Consider the following 22,030-nt stretch of genomic DNA (forward strand, 5'->3'; position numbering starts at 1 on the left):
GGTTTTGGGAGGCACCGAGGTGCCGAAATGTTATCCCGCAGGAGTTCTTTAACGGTCCAGAAAATCTACCGACACAAGGCTGACGTATTTGAGCACTTTCAAATACCAGTAAACTCAACCGGGATCGAACCCGTCAACTTGAGCTCAGAAGGCCAGCGCTCTACCGCCTGAGTTACCCTTCCCCATTATTATTATTATTATTATTATTATTATTATTATTATTATTATTATTATTATTATTATTAAAATTTAATTAAATAAACGAATTAATAATTCATATTGCCTTGAGTCAGTTTCACTACACAAGTGAAATAAAATGGCGTAAACCCCGTATGGATTTTAGTGCCGGGAGTGTCCGATGACATGTTCCAATCGCCAAATGCAGGTATTTTCATTTGACGCTCGTAGGCGACCTGCGCGCCGTGATGAGGATGAAATTATGAAGACGACACATACACCCAACCCCCTTGCTGGCGAATTTAACCAATTAAGGTTAAAATTCCCGACCCTGCCGGGAATCGAACCCGGGACCCCTCTGACCAAAGGCCAGCACGCTAACCATTTAGCCATGGAGCCGGACTTCACTACACATATGTTGTTATATGCAACAGAACAGAATTCGCGACCACGCCACCAAATTGGACACGAACAAGAAACGAAAATATTTTTTTGTTTGTCAAGCGTTGTCAGCGTTGTGTTACTTGGAAACCGAGATCTAGACGGCAATTGCGAAAATATCGATTCTTTTTTACGAAAGCTGGACATTTAAGCGTCCCCTGAGCTTTTTGCGGGGAAGGGGAGATGATAGCGGGGGACAAAATTCTTAAAAGCGGTACTGCCTCCCCTAATCAGGGACGTCTGGTCAGGTTAGTTAAAAGAGACAGACAATATCATAGTTTTGGCCCTTAAAACAATAAACACCGCCACTAGATATCACAGTAATATGAAAATTGTCACAACCGAGCAGGGTGGCTACGCAATTGGAGCTGTTAGCTTGTATGCGGGACATGGTAGGTTCGAACTCCACCGTTGTCAGCCCTGAAGGTGGCTTACCGTAGTTTCCCATCTTTACATCAGACAAATTCTGGGGCTCTATCTTATGCAATAGCAACATCTTGCTCGATGAGGAAAGCAACGGGAAGCTACCTTACTCCTCATTTCCCTAGTAAGCCTCTTCAGTGACGCCTAGGCTATCTATAACAGCTGTTGGAGGAGCTGTGGAGGATCAAACCAGCCTTCGGGATATACACATACCTTAATTAAGGCCTCGGCCTCTTCTTTTCATTATCACAGCGTCGCCAAAAACCTTGAAGTTAGAGGAAGTTAAACAGATAGCAAAATATGTATCACAGGCACTAAGTACAAAGCTCAGACTACTACATCACTCCCTGAACCCCCTGCATCAAACAACAACGTGCGTATTGATCATTTTCCTATCAGTACATCATTGGTATGGCCTAATATTGTTATGCCTTGTACGCCCATTATGGCGTGGTTTCCCTATCACCACACAGCTTCCGGTTTGAAGACTTAATATCTTTATGTCGAAAGCGGTAAAGCTCACCAATAGTCATCTCGTCGCTGATTATTATTATTATTATTATTATTATTATTATTATTATTATTATTATTATTATTATTATTATTATTATTATTATTATTAGCTACTGTTCATCGAGAAAGGGAAAGTCCTTTGGTTGTTATCTGAGGAACCGCATTCGTCGTAGCCGCTAGCGTTTTAATTATATTATAAATCTTATATTATTTGTTCCGTCAGAGCGGCTCAAACGGTTGATTTCTGGCCTTCTGAACAGAAGTCCGGTGGAATTTGTAATTGCTCAAATACGCCGTAACTCATTTGGGGCTAAATTCTGGCACTTCAGTATCTTTGTAAAAGTAACTAGTGGAACGTAAAACAAGTAACATTATTATTCTGAAAATATAATGTATATTCAATTCCTATTTTCAAAATGCTAAGGGTACATATGTACTCAAGAGATGGCATGCTTGTAAGAGTTTATAACCAATCTGTTTTCCTTTCAGTCCATCCTACCAGTGTAATTAGCTAGTTGTTGTCCTGTTTCCAAGATAGCATGTTCGATCTCGCCTGAAGTTAGTGGTGACTAACTTGTTGGCTTCCGACATATTAAAAAGAACTCCTGGGGGACAAACTCCTGACAAACCAGCGTCTCTTAAATATCCACAATTTGAAAGTACAATAAACTGGTAACATTTTTGTAGTTTTCCTTTCAAGCAATATCTGCCTTATGCTGTTCAGATTTTATTTATACAACACCTCAGAGTAGACCATTTCCTCCTTCGGGATTTGAATTGTGTGGCACATCAAGGGAGCTGACTTTTTCTAGCTCTCCTAACACTATGCTATTGTTTTCCCCTCCGATTGAAAATGAAAATCCACAGCCTGTTTCCAGTCGTTCGACCGAGTCAGGAATGGAATGAATGAAGCCCCCATCTACCGGCGAGGATAGGAATTGTGCCGGCTGTCAAAGCCTGTCGCACTCCTTTGGGACAATGATTATTAATGACAGATGAAATGAAATGATATCGGGGAGTGTTGCTGGAATGAAAAATGGCAGAAAAAACCGGAGTACCCGGAGAAAACCCTGTCCCACCTCCGCTTTGTCCAGCACAAATCTCACATGGAGTGACCGGGATTTGAACCACGGAACCCAGCAGCGAGAGGCCGGCGTCCCCTCCGATTATTGCATTCATAATGCGCATATAATCATGAACCTAAATGGGCATGCAATTTCAAAAACTGAAGCATGAGAAGCAGACTAGTAAAAGAAAGCATACGGCTACTGCCCCAAGGCCAGAAGAAAAATAACTCTTACCTCCAACCCTTTCAAACTTGACAGTTCCTGTTCTCTTTCCTTCCTGGTTCTGCCGAGACAATATATATATATTTGTCAAATACCAAAATAAAAGTCCTTAAAATAAGGTACTATAATAATGTTCATGTTTTTTCGTTCCACTACCTTAACGGATTTCGGAGACGCCGAGTTACCGAAATTTTATCTCGTAAGAGATTTTAAACATGCCGGAAAATCTGCCGACTCGAGGCTGGCGCATTTGAGCACCTTCAAATACCAGCGGACCGAGCCGCCATCGAGCCTGCCAACTTGGGCTGATCCACTAAGCCCGGAAAAACAAGGTACCATTGCGTATTTACCTAGATTGAGAGAATATTTTTCAGTGGTTGTTTGCCGTGGTCTGGATTCAAACTGCACAGCTGCAGCCATGCGATACCGACATAGGCCTACACGCAGATATAGTAGAGGTGCCGTATATATAATTATCCTACCGAACAAGGATTTCTCATAACGACTAAAATTACGTAAGCTATTCAAAGTCTGTCGCTAATTCACCTGAGTTTAAAGTGCAAGACGAAAAGAGCGAAGTCCATGCGTGTATCAAGCCAGACGACTCTCACCCTTAACGCGCCCGGCCGGGCCGGCTGGGCGGATCACGCCACGATCGCGACTCGCCGTTGGTCACATGACCCTACATTGAAGCATCGCGCCATGTACACGTGAACCTGCAAGCACCAACCGCGGTGGACGATTCGTATAAAGAGCTATCCCCCGACCATCAAGACCTCAGTCACAGTTCTCTTGTGGTAGTGTGTGCTAATCAATTCAGCATTCAAGCTACTGGTGTGAATCTTAACTGAATTTGTGAAATAAGAACGGTAAGTCAAAAAATATCTGTGGTTAGATTTGTTATTGTTCGGTATTCGCAGAACTCGATTTGAGACCGGCATTTAAATGTTGTGCTTCATTTATAAGGATTCTAAATTCAGTTAGTTGTGCAGTGTTTCAGTGATTTCTAACTTAAACTTCAAGAATGAAGCAGTTGAATTTTATGGTTTGATTTATGTGAAGTTGGATCTACCAAAATGCAGGTTCCCGTATGAGATTACTGAATCAGGAGATTAAAAGAACTGAAACTGTAAAAAGTATGACAAGGGTTATGGGATATATTTTTAATCGTTGTCTTCTGTGACTTCTTTCCCTATTCTAATTATTCTTATCGGTACAGGTAAAATTTGTGCAAAACAGCATGTAGAGACGGGATACGTTTTCTTTGGTTTCCCGTCTTTTCCATTGTAGGGGGCCTCTTTAAACAATACACTAAATATGTACACTTTATGGTAGCTAGCTGCAATTAATAGTTTTACCTAGGTAGTGTCTTTCATTATTGATATTCTGGTGGAAGGAAATTAATCTATAGATCTAGCTTATCAAAGATTTTTATGCTGATCATTTAAGCGTAAAATACAGTTTTTCTTAAGCTGCTTATCCTCCAGGGTTGGTTTTCCCTCGGACTCTGCGAGGGATCTCACCTCTACCGCCTCAAGGGCAGTGTCCTGGAGCGTGATACATTGGGTCAGGGGATGAAACTGAGGAGGATGACCAGTACCTCGCCCAGGCGGCTGCTATGCGGAACAGGGGCCTTGTGGTGGGATGGGAAGATAATAATAATAATAATAATAATAATAATAATGGGAAGATTGGAAGGGATAGACAAGGAAGAGGGAAGGAAGCAGCCGTGGCCTTAAGTTAGGTATCATCCTGGCATTTGCCTGGAAGAGAAGTGGGAAACCACGGAAAACCACTTCCAGGATGGCTGAGGAGGGAATCGAACCCCCTTCTACTCAGTTGACCTCCCGAAGCTGAGTGGACCTCGTTCCAGCCCTCGTACCCACTTTTCAAATTTCGTAGCAGAGCCGGGAATCGAACCCAGGCCTCCGGGGGTGACAGCTAATCACACTATCCACTACACCACAGAGGCGGTCTTCATCATTATTAAACATTAAAATAGATATTAAATGAAAAATATCTCAGTTTAATAGTCGGTGTATTGTCGGTCAGTTTTATTGATTGGCGAATGAATGTTTTCTACGTTTACTGGAAGGTGCGCTGCGATATCCTTGTACAGTACACGGAAACCGTAGATTTCTTCTCACTTTAAGAGGGTTTATTACTTAGAGCAGAGATTGCAGGAACAAAGTCAAGGTTGAGGAAAGCATGACATCTGACAACTGGGTTCGGTCGGAACTTGATCATGAAATGAGCTGCCCGCCTTATCATAGTTCAGTACATCTCCCAGCAGACAAACCGGTGCCGGTCTGTCTGACGAGATGATGCTTATCAATGACCTTGAAAGTGAAAGGTTTTTCTACTAGGGGAATCAAAACGTTGCATTACATCTTCCACGAGGGCCTCGGGTGCGATTGCCGGCCGGGCATTTTAACTGCAGGTGTCGGATTCAATTTGTCGTTCAAAATGAGCATAACAATTTGGAAAATTTGAGAAAAGTTATAAAAGGTTTATTTCTCTGCTTGCTCAGTTTTTTTAATTACCGGTACTTGATTCCTTGTAATAAGTGTTACAATATTCTTCATTTCTATCTAGCCAAAGGGATCAATGATCGCTAGCTCCTTGAAATAATGACAACTGTCGTCTTTGAGTTATATTGTACTGGCAAGTGCGATGACAAAAGTTAAATAATTTCAGTATGGGGCTGATAATAACATTGGGTTTTCCCTTAAAGTAACGATCTCCACTATCACTTTCACCATTTTTATTTTTTATTTCGTGTGGCTATTTCTAGCCGAGTGCAGCCCTTGTAAGGCAGACCCTCCGATGAGGGTGGGCGGCATCTGCCATGTGTAGGTAACTGCGTGTCATTGTGGTGGAGGATTGTGTTGTGTGTGGTGTGCGAGTTGCAGGAATGTTGGGGACAGCACAAACACCCAGCCCCGGGCCATTGGAATTAACCAATGGAGGTTAAAATCCCCGACCCGGCCGGGAATCGAACCCGGGACCCTCTGAACCGAAGGCCAGTACGCTGACCATTCAGCCAACGAGTCGGACACTTTCACCATAGTACATAGTATAAAATGGTTTGTGTTTGGCATTTGAATTTGTTGCATTTTCGAATATCACTGGGCTGAGTGGCTCAGACGGTTGAGGCGCTGGCCTTCTGACCCCAACTTGGCAGGCTCGATCCTGGCTCAGTCCGGTGGTATTTGTAGGTGCTCAAATACGTCAGCCTCGTGTCGGTAGATTTACTGGCACGTAAAAGAACTCCTGCGGGACAAATTCCGGCGCCTCGGCGTCTCCGAAAACCATAAAAGTAGTTAGTAGGACGTAAAGAAATAATATTATTATTTTCGAATATCAAATATAGCTGGCTATGAACCTATGATCTGAACTACGTTTTCTGTGTGCATGCTCGAGTCTGAATAATGCATGTTCAGATTGGTCCTTTAACTTATACAAATTAACTTATACAATTCATTGTAATTTGATCCTCGTTATGAAATCCAAAATACTTAGTTCGTCGTTGCACCTCACATTCAATTTTAGAAGTTTGTTTGTGTTTTTTTTTTTTTTTTTTTTTTTTTTTTTTCTAGTTGCTTTAAGTCGCACCGACACAGATAGGCCTGGGAATGGGAAGGAAGCGGCCGTGGCCTTATTTAAGGTACCGGTACAGCCCCAGCATTTGCCCGGTGTCAAAATGGGAAACCACGAAAAACCATCTTCAGGGCTACCGACAGTGGGGTTCGAACCCACTATCTCCCGGATGCGAGCTCACAGCTGCGCGCTCCTAACCGCACGGCCAACTCGCCCGGTTTTAGAAGTATTGTGGCCTTCGAGTATTGACTGATATGAGGATCGTCAGGTCTGTATCGTGTTACATAAGAACTCATAATATTCGCGGACATTACAGGGGTGTAGGGGTGGCGTGCCTGCCTCTTACCCGGAGGCCCCGGTTTCGATTGCCGGCCAGGTCAGGGATTTTTACCTGCATCTGAGGGCTGGTTCGAGGTCCACTCAGCCTACGTGATTACAATTGAGGAGCTATCTGACGGTGAGATGGCGGCCACGGTCTAGAAAGCCAAGAATAACGGCCGAGAGGATGCGTCGTGCTGACCACACGACACCTCGTAATCTGCAGGCCTTCGGGCTGCGCAGCGGTCACTTGGTAGGCCATGGTCCCTCGGGGCTGTTGCGCCATGGGGTTTGATTTGGTTTAGAGAAGTCACCAAGATTCGAAATACCTAGCGAATGATATTTGTAGTGGTAACACAGATAATTCTAGGAGAATTATGTATGTTTTCCCTCTGTTCCTTGTTATCAAAGAAAGAATAGAGGGTAATATAAAACGATAATAATGCTATTTGCTTTACGTCCCACTAACTACTTTTTAAGGTCTTCGGAGACGCCGAGGTGCCGGAATTTAGTCCCGCAGGAGTTCTTTTACGTGCCAGTAAATCTACCGACACGGGGCTGTCGTATTTGAGCACCTTCAAATACCACCGGACTGAGCCAGGATCGAACCTGCCAAGTTGGGGTTAGAAGGCCAGCGCCTTAACCGTCTGAGCCACTCAGCCCGGCAATATAAAACGAGGATTAGTATCTCGCATTTCCCCAAACAATCATCACTACTTCCGTTCTACTTCTTGGTCTTTTCCACGATGTATCGATGTCGGCACTTGATGTGGGTTTAACCCAGTTTTAGCTTACCGCCAGATACATACACAGACACCCAGCCAGAGGAATTTTAATCTTACGCAGTTAAGATGTTCGAACATGAATCGAACCCGAAGCCCTCCGAACCGAAGCTCAGTCAGTACGCTGACTATTCACGGAGCCAAACTATCTTCACTATCTTTCACTACTTTAAAGCTTGCACTTGTCCATTGCCTCTCGTTTAGGTCCATATTACTCCTCAATTCACTCTGGCCAGCTAAACGTTTATGTATTTATCCGCAGAATGTTACTAGTTGCCAGAAACACTGGGACCATTTGTTTAAATCGCGCGGTGCAGTCGTCTTTGCAATTAATGTCTTCCCATTGAATATTTGTGGTGGTGGTGCTGCTGCTCCTGATTATTATTATTATTATTATTATTATTATTATTATTATTATTATTATTATTATTATTATACTATGATCCAGTTTCTGCATAACTGCGACATTAAGTACTTTTAAAAACCTATCATTGTGGCTTATGTTGCTAATTCTTTATGCCACAATCTTGTAATGCTTAGTGTAAAATCGCATCCCGTCGAGGATGATAAAAAGATCCAGCTCTGAAATGACCGTGAAGGCCAGATAGATAATGAGCGTATGCATAGGGGTAACATCTTGCTGACGAGAGAACAATGTACTTGCGTATTGTCAGCTCGTTGGAGGACAACGAACTTGCAGTTGGTGAACCGCTAAGTGTCTATTGCACGCTAACCCTACCCCAACAGCCAGTGGCTGAGTGACAACAGCTGACCGTCAGGTGATCAAGAACAGCGTACCACAATAAAGCTAGTATCGTGACGTCACCCACGCGGGGAAATCGATAAGGTTGTGAGCGCTCAAGCATAGTGTTGCCAACTTAGCGGATTTTCCGCAAAATTTGACAGAATTAAAAGACTGTCGGCGGAGAAATATACCATTTAGCGGACAGCGGATTTTTTGGCGGAATTCTAGATTTTTTATAGCAGAATTTAGCGTTTTATTCATTCTATTTTTTTTTTAATTATACACCAGTCTGTCTCTGAACTATTCCGTAATTCTTGTCAGGAGCTAGCAGTCGCATGAGGAAAATATGTTATTTTGATTTGATGTTATGAGATCGTGGTATCATAAATTTGCAGTGCGTGGGGAGAGGTTACTTATCTCTTAGTTGACGAATGACGACAGATAATGAAACTGAGAGAGAGTAGCATTTATATTTATGTTATGAAAGAAAACCGTTTAATGAACTGGCTTGTTCTGTGTGGGGCCCGTGAGATGGGGGATTCATCTAGTTTGCACCCAGCCTTAAAACGCCTACAAATTTTAGCTCGCCGGCTCGCAATTAGGGGGTTAATCCCAGTGGAACTCACAGATCAGGTGAGTACAGACATTTATTATTATTATTATTATTATTATTATTATTATTATTATTATTATTATGTTTTCTGAGTTGCCAAACAGCTCTCATCCTTTCTCCGTGGATTCTTTTTCGTTCTTCTGTCCACTTTGCTCCAGTCTTCTTTTTCATTTCGTTCTCTGGTTGCACTTTCCATCCATCAATTTTTTTCCTATAGAGGTTTCTGTCCCCGGTGTCGTTTGAGTACATCTGGTTTTTTTTTTCCAGATCCTTCTTCACTTCCAGTGCCCATGGAATATTTTTTAGCTGTTCTATGTAGGTGAGAATCTTGTGTGTCAGTCTACTTGCCGGCAGTCTGCGGACGTGCCCATAAAATTTCAGACTTTTGCGGATGTCTGCTTCAATGTTGGAAAGTTCTTCTGTCACTTTGCGTGACCTCAGTCCATGGGCGCCCGCAGGATCTTTTCATTAACATTAACAATTTTCTTGAATATAAATACCAATATAACGTCAGCAACATTAAATTGTTTACAGAAATTTGCGAATATAACAGATGCTAGATGACTGTCAGTAAGTTCAGTTTATGAAATAATCTGGTATGAAATTAAACAATTGAACATCAACTTTTTAGAATTCCAGGGGGGGGGGGGCAAGCGCCCCCCCCCCCCTTGCGGGCGCCCATGCCTCAGTCTATATCCATTTTCTGTTTTTCTGGGGCCGAGAATTTTCCTCAGATTATTCTTCTCTTCCTGTTACGTTTCGGCCAACTAAGGACCACGTCATTTCAACTGTTTCCCTTGAGCTTTAATGTTGGTCGAGTATTCCTTCATTCGTATACGGTGTTGCTCCTTTCGCTCTTCCGTCCATGCCTTTCCAGTTTTCATCTTCGGCTTTGGTAGGAAACTCTGATGTTCTTGGAGTTTTTTCTTAAGTGGGACACGCTCTTGGATATCTTCAAATGAGATCCCAATCTCCTGCAGATCTTTCTGTACCTCACTGAACCATGCCCCCTTTGCCTTTTTCTCTTGGAGGAAAGTGAAAATGCGGTTGGTTAACCGTGTTGAATTCATTCGGGCCATGTGTCCATAAAAAGTAATCCTCCTTTTTCGCATTACATCAGTTATTTTCTCCACATGCGAGTACAACTCCTGGTTGTGCCGTCTCCTAAACTCGCCGTTGTCTTTGACTGGACCTAAGATTTTTCTCAAAATCTTTCTTTCCTTGGCCTCCAATTTCTCCATCATGCCTTTTTTGTTCATGGCGAGACATTCCGCTGCATACAGGCTCCGATTTCAAGTAGGTAGCGCACTGGGCAAACAATATTTAGCCGCCCGCCCCTCTGCTCGTTCTAAAAAAATAATTGTTTACAAATTAAATATTACAGTTTTCAAGATTATGAGTTTTAAAACAGCACATTATGCAAATACAGTTAATTCTCATAATTAAAGTTATCAAGCCAAATAAAGATAAGAGCCAAATAAGAATGAGGCTGTTTTTATTTTTATTTAAAAAGCCGTTGGTTCAGTTTGATAGTTTGTATGTAAGTAAATAATTTTAGAAATAAGACACGTTTTCTTCATAAAATTTAAATATATAGATTAAATTCAGGTCTTAAAGTTAGAATAGTTTAAAGTGTTTTATATAGTCTAATAAAATAATTGGAATAATTTGTGGAATGTAAAAGTAATTTGAATGTCATGAATTTAAGACGTAATTCACGCAGGCCATAATTACTCAATCCGCCGGCCGCCGCCCCTCAAAAACTGGCGCCCTTGGCAAATGCCTGGCTGCATATAGAGCCTCTGGCCGGATAACAGTGCAATAGTGTTTGATTTTTGCATTCAGAGGTATAGACCTTTTGTTATAGACATTTTTAGTCAGATGGTAAGCCATTTCCATTTTATTCATGCGTGAAGAAAAGGCTTCTTTTTCGGACAAGTTAGGTTCTATCCATTCACCAAGATACTTAAATTTTTCAACTCGCTTGACTTTTCCGTGAGTCCCTTCTATATTATTATTATTATTATTATTATTATTATTATTATTATTATTATTATTATTATTATTTGAGATCGGATTTCTTGGCGGAATTTTAGCGGATTTTAGTAGTATTTAGCGGATCTTGAAAATATAAGTTGGCAACACTGTTCAAGCATGCTTCGTGGGCTAACAATGAACAGCTTAATATTCTGAACGTGAGATTGGCTCGAGTATTAGGAGCGGTAAGTTTAAACAGGAATTTTCTTGAAATTTGAGTTGTTTGTGAATTCACTCCACGATCTCAGTACAACATTTAGAAGCCAAATTTATTATTAGACCTGTTCAATCTTACTAGGTTCTTAAACATAAATCTTATCACTGATGATTACCTAGTTGTACTTCTTCTTAAAACAACAATCACCACCACCATCACTGATGAGGTTTCAAATTATTGTAAGTAAGGCTTGCCTTCAAATAACACAGGCTTGCATGCTCTATTGCATTTTCACATAGACTTAATATTTAATGTTATTTGCTTCACGGTTTTCGAAGTCAAATAGACCTACCAAGCGTAAACTTTCGTCATTGTCTTGGTTCGTTTATTACGCTATTCATTTCGACATAATTTGCAGTTCCTCTTTAATCTAAAGTACCGGTATACTGGTATTTCAATAGCCCGTGAATTCGAGAATCTTTTGGATTTATAATACTTGTCAGTAATGTCATAAAGAAAAACATTACTGCGATAGTGATATTATAGTTCATGTTACCGTACAATTTAAACAAAAACAAGTTTAAACTTCTGGCACACTGACCCATATCAACACCCTGGTGTTGCCTATATTATACTACTTTTTGTACCTAATCAGCACAAAATAGAGTGCCGGTACCATAAGTCTTTGAAGCGATTGTTTAAATGCATTGTTCGGCTTATTTTCCTTTATATACGGGTATCAGCGTGTCTGTTACACAGTCGTGGTGTGATTTCTTTTCCGTATCTTACGAGTTGTTTGCGATCGACTTTACAACGTAAGTGTTGTTTTCAAAACAGTAAGAAATAGGCGTACTAACTTTCTTTATATAATAGTTTGAAGTTGGAAGAAGAGTTCACATTCATGACATTTCCAGTGCAGAATCCGCCATCTTTTACGTCAATATGTAGGTAGTCGAAAACGGAGATGCGAACCAAAATTCGCAAAACGCATGCGCTCGCTGTGCAGAACAATCTCGGCTCGGCTCATCTACCGGTAAATGTCACTGAGCTTCATAATTTGCTGTTGTTTTTGTTTAGATGTTGTTGAAATCATCATGTAGATTACTAATCCTTGTCATTGTATATGTAGAGTAACAGGCGAGGTTCGGGGTTTCATGGCATTTCTTCTTCTGGATAATAAATTGAATTATCCTTCTGTGTTTCAGATCAGCTGTTACAATGGCTCCAAATATAACAAGCACTCCAACTGGTATCATTGAACCACCCGTGGAGCAAATCCAACCCGTTGACATAAAGGCTCAAGAGACAAAGCCAAAAGAATATAAGAGAGAGATTGTATGGAGAAATGTTATCTTGTTTGTCTATCTTCATGTAGCTGCACTATATGGAGTGTATTTGATGTTTACATCTGCCAAACTTCTGACTACTATATGGGGTAATTTTATGTTTGTAATATTTTAATTTATGTTCAAAAAATTGCGTTGCAAGAAAATATTATTCCCCACTCTGTTGCAATGTGTTAAATAGAATGTTTTGTTTACAGCAATCCTTCTTTACCAAGTATCAGGCTTGGGCATAACTGCTGGAGCTCATCGTCTCTGGTCTCACCGTGCTTACAAGGCTAAGTGGCAGCTGAGATTAATGCTTATGATTTTCAATACTCTTTCATTCCAGGTATGACATAGTGAAATGCAGTTTAAATATATTTTAGCTTTTAATGCAAATCACATTTCAAAATATCTTCACTGAATTTTAAATTCCGTATTAAAGTCACTTGTTTTATTAGCATTCTTTAGCTCCTTAGTGAGGAATTCCTCAAAACAGATCAGTAATCAAGAAAGATCATTTGATGGTCAGAACTAAGTACCCACTGTATTCCAGATAGGATTACACATAAATACTGTATGCTCTAACCCCGAGGTTATGCCGTGTGCTTGCCACGCTGAGATGGTTGTTAGCCTACGAAATTTACACCATTTGTGGTTCTTAGGGATACCATACATACTCGGTCCAATTCCAGTAGAATTATTCAAACTTTAAGGAAAGTTTTATACAAATCCTGTTCCAACTACTGGTACCAATAAATTTGGTCTAGGAGTGGTAAATAGTGATATTTATATACTTGAGTGACGTGTCAAAATAGGTAGCTTTTTGGCACGGTGGCACAGTGACAATGTTGTCAGCGTCTCACTGAGGTGGCCCCTATTCAAATCCCAGTCAGTACCAGTAATTCTGTCAGTTAGGGAGTGTCCATGTGATTAGGACTCCGCATAAAACTGTTGATCCTATTACGATATTTGGCGTAGTTGCTCTCCCATTCTACATCTTGAAGCAAAGGAGACTGTCCGTACATTTCACCAGTCATAATAGGTTCCATTAGGATGGTTCAAACTGATAAATCTATGGCACATCTACAAAAGATTATTTCATTATTATGGTGATAGTTACTGGTACATAGATATAATTACACCTTATGTTAAATCAAAAGATGTGCTAGAAATTTTTGATCTGGGAGAAACTGTGCATATTAGTTTTGTACTCAGCACTAATTTTGTTGCCGAGTTGAGTGGCTCAGGCGGTTGAGGTGCTGGCCTTCTGACGCCAACTTGGCAGATTCAATCCTGGCTCAGTCCGGTATTGAAGGCACTCTCAAATAAGTCAGCCTCATTTCGGTAGTTTTACTGCAGGACTAACTTCAGGCACTGTGGTGTCTCCGAAAACTGTAAAAATAGTTAGTGGGACTTAAAAACCAATAATATTATTACAATTTTTTTTAGGGATGGATTAAAATGGACCCCCAAATAGGAATGAAAGATTAATACCATATTTAAGGATGCTACTGTCTTCCATTCTGATGATAGTTGTTGTAGAGGAACTTTTTAGCCTTTTATCTTCAGAGAGAATTCAAGACGTCATTGTACATGACGTCGTGGATGAAGTGTAGCCCATTAATGAGCAACAACAAAATATGAATTAGAAGTGTTATAGAAAGAAAGCTTGATTCTATTTCATAAATATGTTGTAATCTTTTTTGTGAAATTCATAGAATGAAACACATAACTATTGCCTTTGTATTAATTAATATCATGTTGTGATCATAATTTTCTTAGTTTTCCTTAGTTTTCAACTTCAATTTGGTGCTTTTATCAATATAAAGATTTTATGTTAAACCAAATTATTTGTATGTTAGACCTCAGATGACTATTTGGAGGAATGTGTTTCTTGATGAGAGCTCACACATGCTTCAAACTTACGTGTAATTTCAAAAGATATTGGTATTAGCACCAACTTGAATAGTAGCTTGCTGTAGACTCTCTTGAAATCATATATTTAGGTCTGCTTGAATCTTAGTTGAGGTCTATAAAGCCTATTGTCTGTTTGCTGTTGTAGAACCATATTTATGAGTGGGCTCGTGATCACAGAGTACATCACAAGTACAGCGAGACCAATGCTGATCCTCATAATGCTACTAGAGGTTTCTTTTTCTCTCATATTGGCTGGCTTCTTGTCAAAAAGCATCCAGATGTTAAAGAAAAGGGAAAAACTGTTGAACTCCATGACCTAGAACAAGATCCAATTGTCACCTTTCAGAGAAAGTAAGTTTCTAGATACTGATTTTAGGCTTATTGGTTTAATTCAAGAGCCATATATCAAGCTGCTAGTAGTTTCCAGACTATGACAAATTTGTAATATTGCAATGTTTTAACATTGTGTTTCAGGTACTACCTAATATTGATGCCTATCATCTGTTTTCTTATTCCAACTACGGTCCCAATATATCTGTGGAACGAGTCTTTTAGGAATGCTTGGTTTGTTTCTGCTATGTTCCGGTATGCATTCACCTTGAATATGACCTGGCTGGTGAACAGTGCTGCACATTTCTGGGGTGCAAAACCATACGACAAGTAAGTATATAGACTTTGTTTCATTTTAATTTCTTTCCTACAGAAGAAACTGTTGTATAGAATAATTCTCCAGCAATATAGGGATTTCGTTCAGAAATTCTACAAAGAGGTATTATTGTCATTATGTGGAAAGAAAGAAACCATTATTTTCCTTTGCAAAAGTCAAATGATCATAAATATGTCTTTTGGTCATGGCCATCCATCAACGGCTGCTAATTTCAGATGGCAACCAGCCATAAGACATAGCCTGCATGGTTGGTAGGTAACATTGTCTGACCATCCATCCATACCTTACCTGCACAGTTGGTGTGGTTATACTTCCATCACTTATTTTGTTGCGTTGGTGGTGGTGGTGATTATTGTTTTAAGAGGAAGTACATCTAGGCAACCATCTTCTATATAACACTAATCAGAGAGAAAAAATGGCATTAGTACAGCCCGTAGACCAGCGTAATTTTAAATTTTACAAGTGAGTGGAGTTAGTGAAATCTTACTTTGAGAGCATCTCAGAAGAGAGATGTGTTCTTTGCGATGTCCAGGAACCCACCATCCCGCCCGAAGAAGCACATTTACTTTTATAACCTAATAAAGATTATTACACGCCATGTTCATTTCTGAAGTAGGTACTTGTATTCTTATTGGCCAATGTAAAGTGGCACGTGATCACCTTCCCGTCAAGTATGTTGATGATAATCCGTTACCAACCGCAGCACAATAAAAGCGCAAGTCATATACGAAACTAGGGGCCTAACGCCGCTTCTAACCGTCCAGACCAATGGTCTTGTCCACAGCAAGAATCCTAACCGCCCAGACCAATGGTTTTGTCCACGGAAAGAATCCTAACGGTCCAGACCAATGGTCTTGCCTAGATCCTATCCTAACCGTATACGAAACTAGGGGCCTAACGCCGCTTCACGGCTTCTAACCGCCCAGACCAATGGTTTTGTCCACGGCGAGAATCCTAACCGTCCAGACCAATGGTCTTGTCCACGGCAAGAATCCTAACTGTCCAGACCAATGGTCTTGCCTAGATCCTGTCCTAACCGTATACGAAACTAGGGGCCTAAGTCTGCGAAGGCCGCTTCACGAATGGCAAGAACGGGGAACAATTTGAAGCATAGTTCCTAAGTACAGAGGTTGGCAGCACTGAGCACTGCTGCAGAACATTCTTTCCAAGAAGGCCGCGAGCGAGAAAACAAACGACAGTCGTTACGCGTCTGTGTGAATAGCGGTCAACGGACTGGACTAATGACGAAAAAATAGAAGGGATCCGACACTTCAAAAAATGAAGGCATCGGCCAAAGAAAGACAAGGGCCATGAAGGGCATGAAAATAAGACTCCCTAGGCCTCGTAAACCTAATACCATCGGGGTCAGAAAAGAACAAGAGTTGACCAAGAGAGGTTAGATAGGATAGATGAAAGTGAGGAGCCTGGCACAAGTAAGTGTAGGCAATGCCAGGATTCCATTAAGGGCCCGTGGTTGCCAACTCACGCTCCGAAGTTCAGAGCCCCTGGGGCCCCATTTAGTCGCCTCTTACGACAGACAGGGGATACCTTGGGTGTTATTCTACCACCCCCAGCCATAAGATATATTTACATCAAAAGTTTGGCAGTCAACTTTGTACTGAGAACTCAATCCCCTAACAACTATGTTTACTGTGCTGAGAAAAAAATATTGTGGCCTTGTGGTGGTTAAATTTTCCTGTTAGTGCACACTGATATCATTTAAAATTGGTAGATGAAACTTGATTGGTCTACCTGTGCAATTCATTTTTCACTGCTGTAGGATCATTATAATTTATCAGTAATTTTTTCTTTGTTTTACTGTTCCTTTGTCATAAATAAGTCACTGAAGCTGATTTCCTTTGAGCATGTCCTTAAACAATATTGTGTATTGTTCATAATTTTGTTCTCTATGAATTAACTCTTAACTTTTCCACTTGTGTCTCTTGTCATTTGGTAGGTAGTATTCCATACTCCATCAAGCCTGCTTAAGCAATCTTCAGTATTTTATTCCTTTTCAATATGGATCATAGAGGAAACAGAAAATTCCACTTTTGTGACATTATGAAGAAAGGCCCAATTGTAGACACTGTGCCCCAACTACCTCCCTGCCTGATGTTGAAATCAATAATATTAATGCACAGCGGTAAAACGTAATGAAAGGCACTTCAACATAAACCATATAATTTAGAAAGGGGAATCATACAAATCTTACCTCCTATGACTTCGAGGAGAGTGGTGTTTGTACACACATACACACACTAAATAAAGTTTAACCCCTTATGCTGTAAAGAGTCCGGCCCCGCAGTGCAGGGGGCAATGCATCCACCTGTTACCCGGCGGCCCCGGGTTCGATTCCCAGCCGGGTCAGGTGTTTTTAATTGTAAATTATTAATATCCCTGGCCTGGGGACTGGGTATTTGTGTCGCCCTTAACGTTCCTTTCCTCACACTCAACACTTTACATTTCCGCCATTTACAAAATACACGCAGGTTCCTCACATATGGTGCAAGCAGGGGTAAAAGATCTTTCTAGGTCGACGCCCCAAACAAATAGCATTTTAAAAATATTGCTGTAAAGAAATCAGTGGTGAAAAATTATCTTCACCTCACAACCTGTGTCCACACTTGTTCTCTTGGTAGCAGTTCCTATGAAGCAAGTTCATCCCTACCAAGTGACTGGCTGCATGGTTTGGGTCACATAGCTGTCAGCTTGCATTCGGGAGATAATGGGTTCAAACCCCACTGTCGGCAACCCTGAAGATGGTTTTCCATGGTTTCCCATTTTCACACCAAGCAATTGCTGGGGTTGTATCTTAATTAAGGCCATGGCCGCTTCCTTCTTCCTTGTAGCCCTTTCCCTATCCTATCATTACCATAAGACCTATCTGTGTTGGTGCAATGTAAATCAAATTGTAAAAAAAAAAAAAAAAGTCCATCCCTAGTAACAAATAAGCATCATACAATGGTATTGTGAGATTGATGTGGGCTGGGTTGCACTTTAAGTTTCACCGTACGCGCCTATATAGTATTTGTATCCTAGTTACATGTTTGGGCACGACTATCATAATGACCTGGCATTGCTCCCTCTAGTACCTGACTCCCTTAGTCACTATTTGTTCTCTTTCAACCCATATAATGATTGTGAGACAAGGAGTCTTCCCATTTCTTGCCTTTCATAGCTCTTACCATCTTGACTCATTAACCTCACTCATAAAGGAATCAAACCTTCTTTTTCTTCATTTGGCTAATGTTACTGGGGGCTGATATTGCAATGTTTTCCTTTTTAAACAGCAGTTACCAGTATACAGTAGAACTTTGTGTCCAATTTTATCCAACAGAAATTAAATTCAATGCACAGATGTTAATGAACATGCAATAAAACTTTGGAAAATCAAGTCCATTTAAAAACATATTAACAAAGGAACAAAAATTTTAGCCTTTTAGGTTGCTGTATAAATTTGTTTGTCACCATGTCAATGAATTCATTGTTCTCTTGCACTCTCTTCTTGTGAACTCTGAGCGTGCACAGCCCCCGTAGTCTCTCGCCTCCCATCATACACAAATTCCAAGTTTTACCGTATGTGCTATAATATACTGAAGGGGCATTCAATAGGACCTGTCACTGGAAGAGTCAGGCTGATCTCGATGGCCACAGCTACAGCTGGGTAGAATGGTGGTGTTTGACAAATTAAATCTGAATACTTAGGGGATTCAGTTGGGGCTCCATTATGTTTCCAGATTAAAGTGAAAAATATATATTTAAGGTAATAAAATACCTTAGAAACATGTCATTCCATCTCCATATTTTTAAGATTTTCCTGTACTACCTAATCTCTGTTACCACTTGCACGTAATTCTGCTGGCATGCATGAATACCACAGATATTTCAGTAACGCAGGTTATGAGCCTTTTTTTTTTTTTTTTTTTTTTTTTGACTAGTTGCTTTACGTCGCACCGACACAGATAGGTCTTATGGCGACAATGGGACAAGGAAGGGCTAGGAGTGGGGAGGAAGCGGCCGTGGCCTTGATTAAGGTACAGCCCCAGCATTTGCCTGGTGTGAAAATGGGGAAACCACGGAAAACCATTTTCAGGGCTGCCGACAGTGGGGTTTGAACCTACTATCTCCCGAATACTGGATACTGGCCGCACTTAAGCAACTGCAGCTATTGAGCTCAATGAGCCATATTTCACATACATACATACATACTATATGCGAACCTTTTCTTGAGCCCGATTTTTACGGGGTGAGGAATAAGGAGGGAGCGCTGCTGGTTCTGGTTATACTGCCAACTGGATGGAAATGAAATCTGAATTGAATCGATAATATGATCGATCGATATGAATTTTCTAAACATTATCTTACGCCAAGAACTGTGTCACACATACATTATTTAACATTATATAACATTTCTCGATGCGAATCTTGTTCCTAGCATGAATTATATAGTTTGGCTTTGCTGTGTAAACAACAGTACTAGTTCGTAAACTGTACGCTAGATGTCGCACAGCGATTCATAGTTTGTGTTTCGAAGGTTGCCAATATGGATGTCGAAGATAACCGAGGTCTACTGATTCAGCACTAGGGAGCTCAGGGCTCAAGAAAAGGTTGGCGTATAGTACATACACTCATACGGAAATTACAGTTAACACCTAATGTAAGAATTCTTCTATAAGAATGCACAAATTACATTTCTGGAATTGAGATGTTAATCTATTATAATTCTACCCTCAACTAGAATTTCAGTCTGTATCTTGTGTAGATGGTACATATATTATTGGAGAATCTTTGAATTAATGTAATTGTACTTCCACATCTTACAAGCATATTCTATGGACATTCAGGAAATTTTCTAGTTTTACTCTCCCTGTTCAAGACTTGCTAATTACTTTGTGATGTTATTTATTATTATTATTATTATTATTATTATTATTATTATTATTATTATTATTTTGCTTACAGAAACATCAACCCTGCACAAAATCTAGGAGTAGCTATCTTTGCTTTGGGAGAAGGTTGGCATAACTATCATCACGTATTTCCCTGGGATTACAAGACTGCAGAATTGGGTAATTACAGTGCCAACTACACTACAGCGTTTTTGGACTTTATGGCCCGAATTGGTTGGGCGTATGATCTAAAGACCGTCCCACAGTCCATGGTACAGAGGAGGGTGCAGCGAACAGGTGATGGTAGTCACGAAGTGTGGGGTTGGGGAGACAAGGACATGCCTCAGGAAGATGTTAATGAAGCTCAAGTGCACAATGGCAAAGCGCAGTAAACTAGAGCATAGTGCTATGTTTTACTTATTGACTGATTTTATTATTAATTAAATTAATTTATAACTAGAATTATCTTATACTGATATCATAACAAAGGCTGAATGTGATATATTAGTAATCATAAGGAAAGGCTGAAAGGTTTGTATGATCAGACCAAAAATTTTTTGTAAGAGATTGCAGCATTCTTCCAAATTATTTCTGCTATAAAAGTATTTATTTATTTTGTCATTTGGAAGAGCCTATTTTGTCATAAGGACACAGTCTAGGTTTGCAAGTGTTGTGAAAGGAAAAAATTGAGATATTGTGAATAAATCTTTATTTTTCAAAATGGTTTAGAACAGGTGCACTACACCATGATTGAAAGATAATTATGTGAACATCAATACTTGAAGAATGTATTGGTGTTGAAATTACACCAAGACATTCTATGCATTTATGTAAACTTAATACCAGAAGATGGAAGTTGTACATAATTTTACCAGTGAGGAGAGTAAACATGTAGAATGTTCATTTATGTGCATACCACACTGTAACATCCCAACATGTGTGTTAACTGTGTCATGTAGAATGTTTCCAAGGGCTTGAAGACAGAGTTAGTGAGAAAGTCCAAGATTGTATATTTTGTTTGTATATAGCTACCTCTCTCGTAGAAAGGGCTTATTAAATAACCAGAGTGTGTGCATTTCTGTCTAATAAATTATTCTTTCTTCTATTGTGGCGTTAAAATGTGTAGTAGGCTAAGTTCACAGTGAGTGTTCAAGGTTATTGTGTTCCCAGTAGCATTTTCATTTTACTATGTATAAGTTGCAGTTGCAATATTTGAATTTTATTCTACTATTTGTATTATAAGTTGTAACCACAGTTAGCAATCTTTGTGCAACATTTGAAACAAAGATTTGTAAAACCTGTGCTATTTTTGTTGTATTAAATATATTTAAAATGAAATATTCTCTCATTATATTATATTCTAAAATATGAACTATTTCCATAAGATACCCTTCACAAATTTTTGTTTTTTATCAATATATTCTCCCTTTGTTCCACTTCTGTCTACATTCGTTTTGAAGTATATTTTCCATTGCTCCTTAGATTATTGGTAATTTTTCATATTTACCTGTGAGTGCTTTTACAATCTCTCTTTATGCCTTCCCATTTTAAATAGAACTTAATTATATACTGGTACCAAGTAAGAATACAATTAAGAAAATTACATCAAATGGTACCAAAAAAATTGTTAACATTTGTGGAAAAGAAGAAATATCAGCTAATTAGTACAGACTGTGTAATATGGTCTCAGAACTAACTGCTCTCTTCACACTCATATAGCTTTTATACTCACTCTTTGTTAGAATTTCTACCCGTCTTTCCTTTGCATGCTTAAACCTTCTGTTTTTCCTGCATCCGTCCATCCATCCATCTTCAGATTTTCTCACTAACATTTTACATATAAGAGAAACTAATTTATTTTCACACCGTGTTTTCACTGCCTGCTATTAACATTGCGTCACCTATTTCAAATCTTTAGCTCAAAGCCTGATTCAGTGAATAATAAAATCTGAATGCTATAAGTTTCCATCTTAAATGTGATTTTTCACAAAAGCTCTGTTGCATGTAAATACTGCAGGTATCCTTTCATCCATTTTTATTTAAATTCAAATATCTTTGGAATTCATTTGTCAAAAGTTGAAGATGGAATGATTGGATTTTCATACAGTACTGGTATCAATGTTTGGTTTTAATT

At 39.8% G+C, this 22,030-nt stretch overlaps 1 protein-coding gene across 1 annotated transcript; it reads left to right on the plus strand.

Moving 5' to 3' along the window:
- The first annotated feature begins 3,559 nt into the window (after window positions 1-3,559).
- Window positions 3,560-21,234, plus strand: LOC136858465 (acyl-CoA Delta-9 desaturase). The gene is made up of 6 exons (XM_067138022.2): window positions 3,560-3,712; window positions 12,301-12,530; window positions 12,639-12,769; window positions 14,486-14,691; window positions 14,815-15,000; window positions 19,970-21,234. Exons 2-6 carry the CDS (start codon window positions 12,314-12,316, stop codon window positions 20,286-20,288), a joined length of 1,059 nt encoding a protein of 352 aa, XP_066994123.1. The 5' UTR covers window positions 3,560-3,712; window positions 12,301-12,313; the 3' UTR covers window positions 20,289-21,234.
- The last annotated feature ends 796 nt before the right edge of the window (window positions 21,235-22,030 follow it).

The sequence above is a fragment of the Anabrus simplex genome, chromosome 1 (assembly GCF_040414725.1).
Source record: "Anabrus simplex isolate iqAnaSimp1 chromosome 1, ASM4041472v1, whole genome shotgun sequence".
Taxonomy (NCBI): domain Eukaryota; kingdom Metazoa; phylum Arthropoda; class Insecta; order Orthoptera; family Tettigoniidae; genus Anabrus; species Anabrus simplex.